Below are 4,563 nucleotides of genomic sequence, written 5' to 3' on the forward strand. Positions count from 1 at the left end.
TGATTTTTTAGTTATATTCATTGACTTATTTATTTTTAAAATTTAAAATTTATTCTTATTTTCTTTTTCAATTTTTAAGGAAGCTTTTCTTTGTCTTTTCTTTTTCTGGACTTGGAACCAGCAATTCTTTCTACCAGTAATCTTTTAAGAAAGCACAGAATTTTGCAATGAGTAAGCCTCTTTTCCAATACCTTTCGTGAGCTTCATGTTATCCGGGATGCAAGTAATTTTGTTTCTATTTCTCTTTTGAATTATTCCGTCGCTCCCTACATGGTATTGCTTGTAATATATTGTCGAGTTTATTACGTATGGTACTCTCTCATATCATAATTGTGATCAACTGTTATTGGTTCTCCTAACACACACCCCCTTTTTTTTTAGTTCCATGTCTTTTTTTTATTAATAATCTATTTGTATGTGCTAATTCATTTATTTAGACATTGATAAGAGCTGGATTACAAAGCCACGGGGTAGTATAGAATATAGGAATGGACTGAATAGATTCCTTGACTTTGCATTTGACAATGCATCATCCGATGGGATGATACATTGTCCATGCCCTCTGTGTGGGTTCCGGTTTTTCCAAACTAGAGAAGCTGCATACGATCATCTTCTGATGAAACCATTTCCCCCTAACTATACCTTTTGGTTACATCACGGTGAGAGGATCGTAGACGAGAGACCCAGCGGTAGGGAAGAACTAGATTCCACTATAAATTCAGGAGATCAAATGCGTGACATGATCCACGACGCATTCAATTTGCCGGGACTACAGAATGAGGATGAAGATTCCATGGATGGGCATGCTAGAGCCGTTGCGGATGGGTTGCCGTACTTATCTGATGAACCTAGTCACGAGGCTCGTGCCTTTCAAGACTTGCTAAAGGACGGCGAGCGGGAATTATATCCGGGATGTTCTAGATTTTCGAAGCTGTCATTCTTGGTCAGGTTGTACCATATAAAGTGCATGTGCGGAGTGAGCAACAAGGCTTTCGGACTGATTCTAGAGCTATTGGGGGATGCCTTTGAGCATGCACAGATTTTGAAGACCTTGCACGATGCTAAGAGGATCATAAGGAAGCTGGGTATTGAGTACAAGAAGATAGATGCATGTCCAAATGACTGCATGCTATACCAGGGTTCCGACCACGGTCTTTCTAGATGCAAATGGTGTGGAGCATCGAGGTGGAAGCAAAAGACCAGGAAGAATTCTTTAGTAAGGATCAACGCCGTTGTCAAGAAGAATGGTAAACCTCAGGCGGCGAAAGTTCTTCGTTATTTTCCTCTGATTCCACGGTTGCAGCGATTATTTATGTCCAGCAAGACAACTGTGGACATGTTGTGGCACAAGAGAGGCACCAACTCTGACGGTTTCTTGAGGCATCCCAGAGACGGCGAGGGTTGGAAAGCATTCGACATGAGATATACTGAATTTTCCTGCGATCCGCGCAGTGTTCGCTTAGCCTTGGCCAGTGATGGCTTCAATCCTTATGGAAACCTCAGTTCAAAGTACTCAATATGGCCAGTGATTCTTATTCCATACAACTTACCCCCATGGATTTGCATGAAACAAACCAACTTTATACTCTCTATGATTATTTCCGGTCCTAAAATGCCTGGCAATGACATAGATGTATACCTGTAGCCCCTGATCGATGAGTTGAAGCAGTTGTGGGCCGGTATTGATACCTACGACGCCAGTGAGAAGAAAACATTCAAGATGCGTGCAGCGTTGATGTGGACTATCAGCGATTTTCCTAGCTTGGGCAATTTATCTGGTTGGAATACGTACGGCGGGAGAGCTTGCCCCACGTGTAATTTGGACGCTGAGACTAGGCGACTCACCTTCAGTCAGAAATGGTGTTATATGGGTCATCGTCGCTTCTTGAATCGCGATCACAGATATAGACAAGACCGGATTAGATTTGATGGTAAAGTAGAGGATAGATCCCCACCTACCAAATTGACTGGCAGGGATGTCATGAGACAATTGGAGGGTGTGCCCGTCTCACAGGGCAAGGTGCAAGCGGTGGGGGGTAAAAGAAGACGCGAACATTAGACCGTGCTGCAAGACGAGTCACCCTGGAAGAAGAGGAGTGTATTCTTTGATTTGCCATACTGGGAGAACAACGAATTACGTCACAACCTTGACGTCATGCACATAGAGAAGAATGTGTGCGACAACATTGTATTCACCATGTTGAACGAGAGTGGTAAATCCAAAGACCACCTAAAAGCTCGTAAAGATCTCCAGTTGATGGGAATCAGGCATGATATGTGGTCACTTGAAGGTGGAAAGTATCCCGCTGCAGTCTTTACCATGTCGAACCCACAGAAGGATGTCTTTCTTAGGACCATCAAGAATGTGGTCTTTCCAGACGGGTACTCTAGCAACATCTCTCGCTGTGTTGACTTAAAACAGCGCAAGTTATTTAGTTTGAAGAGTCATGACTGCCATGTTCTAATGGAACATCTGTTGCCAATTGCGTCAAAATACGTATTGCCCACCCTAGTTTCCGCCGTCTTGGCTGATTTATCAGCCTTTTTCCGACTAATATGTAGTAAATCCATAGATCCTCAACAACTTCCTCTCCTTCAGGATCGTGTGGTCCATACTCTGTGCCACATGGAGATGATATTTCCACCTTCCTTCTTCACAGTTATGGTTCATCTAACGGTGCATTTGGTCAAGGAGGTACGTCTCGGTGGCCCAGTGCACTACCGGTGGATGTACCCAATCGAGAGGTAAAGATCTACTTAGGCTTTCTCGGCCTGTTTTATTAGGATATATGTCACCTAGTAATTTATGTTATGTTCTCGAAGGTACCTATGTCGTCTCAAGCAGTACGTGCGTAACAGGGCACAACCGGAAGGATCGATTGCAGAGGGCTACCTATCCGAGGAGATTCTCACATTCTGTTCAAGATACCTAGATAACGTCGAGACTAGGATCAACCGCGTTGACGACCGTCCGAGTGATGCTCCGCCGAGCGAGATTGCCAACATGTTCCCAGAGGTTGGAAAGGCAGTCGGGGCAGCTTCATTTTTCACACTAAGTCCAACCGAAAAGCTTCAAGCACATCGTCATGTACTGGTTAACTGCATTGCTGCAGAGAAATTCTTAGAGTACGTACAGAGCTTAGGCTCTAAAATTATACAATGAGCCAATTTGGTATTGATGGTACTAAACTTGAAGTATCCTTTTGTGTGCACAGTGAGTACAGAGCCATCACAAAGAGAAAACTGCGAAGTAAAACAAGGTCCCAGTCTCACATAGATAGTGTTGTGCACAGAGGATTTTCAAACTGGCTCAGGCATGAGGTAATCTCTAAAATCCGAGGATCCTACTACCCTTTGGTGCTTTCTTGCATCTAATGTTTCAATGCCAGGTCCCATTTGGAAGCACCAATCATTCGAACGAGTTGCAGTGGCTCGCCTACGGTCCAATTGCTCAGGCCAAACGCTATCAGGCGTACAACGTCAATGGATTTAAATTTAGGACCATGTCAAGGGAGGAAGGGATGAAAACACAGAATAGCGGAGTTTATGTCACTTCGGATACTAGAAGTTATGCAAGTAAACGGGATGCCAATGTTGCTGTTGGCGGTGTCTCGTATTACGGGAGATTAGTAGACATCATTGAGCTTAATTACAGTGGTCAATTCACTGTAGTCTTGTTCAAGTGTCTTTGGGCAGATACCACGTCGGGGAGAGGCATCCGACAAGACGTTTTGGGCCACACCTGTGTCAATTTTGCCATGCCGATTCACACCGGTGAACATGAAGACGATGAGCCGTACATCTTGGCATCTGAGGCGCGCCTTGTGTTCTACGTGAAGGATGAGGTGGAGAGCGGATGGAGTGTAGTAGTCCGTGTGAAGCCAAGAGATTTGTTTGACATGGGCGAAGATTATGAACATTGTGAGGTCGACCTTCATCCACAATCCTGTATGACTAGCTTGCCTGAATTTGATGTCGAAGGCCTGCGGTTGACAAGAGACGGCGACTTAGAGGAGACCATTACCGACGGGGTTGAAGATTGTGATGAGGCAGCCGATTCCTAAAATACTAAGTTGTATTTAGTGGAGTGTATTTTAGTCATATCATTAGACAGTATACCATTAGACAGTAGGTTGAATGGAATGAGTTTTCTTAGATTCTTTAAAATTTATCCTTTCATATAAAATTCTCTTATCTAGTTGGGTCTTCACAATGTTGTACCCTCTCCTTCAAGTCTTCCTACGATCACGTTTTTATACTGTCCTTGGACATTCTTTATATATCCGTTGACTTTCAGGAAAATTGGAGAGCAGAGACTTCTTTCTCATTTCCAGAAGCCGTTGGTTCGCAGAGAAGATGATAGATGCGTCTCCTTTCTCTTCGTTGGAGGATGCAATCTCATTTGCAAGGCAGTTGTGATTCAAAGAGTCCCGTATACAATCATGGTTGGATGCCTTCTCTGGACACAGTCACCTCTTTCGAGCCATTCGTTATGCCCCGGGATCAATGATGAGGGTTTGTTTGCCGCTGCCCGATTTAATTTTGTAAATCCTTTTCTTATTC

General features: G+C 43.8%; 1 protein-coding gene across 1 annotated transcript; it reads left to right on the forward strand.

Moving 5' to 3' along the window:
• LOC110266762 lies at positions 309-2,059 on the forward strand. Its single transcript, XM_021111768.1, has 3 exons — positions 309-342; positions 438-1,525; positions 1,646-2,059. Exons 1-3 carry the CDS (start codon positions 309-311, stop codon positions 2,057-2,059), a joined length of 1,536 nt encoding a protein of 511 aa, XP_020967427.1.

Source organism: Arachis ipaensis, chromosome B09, assembly GCF_000816755.2.
Source record: "Arachis ipaensis cultivar K30076 chromosome B09, Araip1.1, whole genome shotgun sequence".
NCBI lineage: Eukaryota > Viridiplantae > Streptophyta > Magnoliopsida > Fabales > Fabaceae > Arachis > Arachis ipaensis.

Excerpts from the sequence above, each read along its gene's own strand:
- LOC110266762 (XM_021111768.1), top strand. The coding sequence starts at position 309 with ATGGTACTCTCTCATATCATAATTGTGATCAACT. Across the intron at positions 343-437 it reads TATCATAATTGTGATCAACT|ACATTGATAAGAGCTGGATT; the intron begins GTTATTGGTTCT and ends TCATTTATTTAG. Across the intron at positions 1,526-1,645 it reads CAAAGTACTCAATATGGCCA|CCCCTGATCGATGAGTTGAA; the intron begins GTGATTCTTATT and ends GTATACCTGTAG.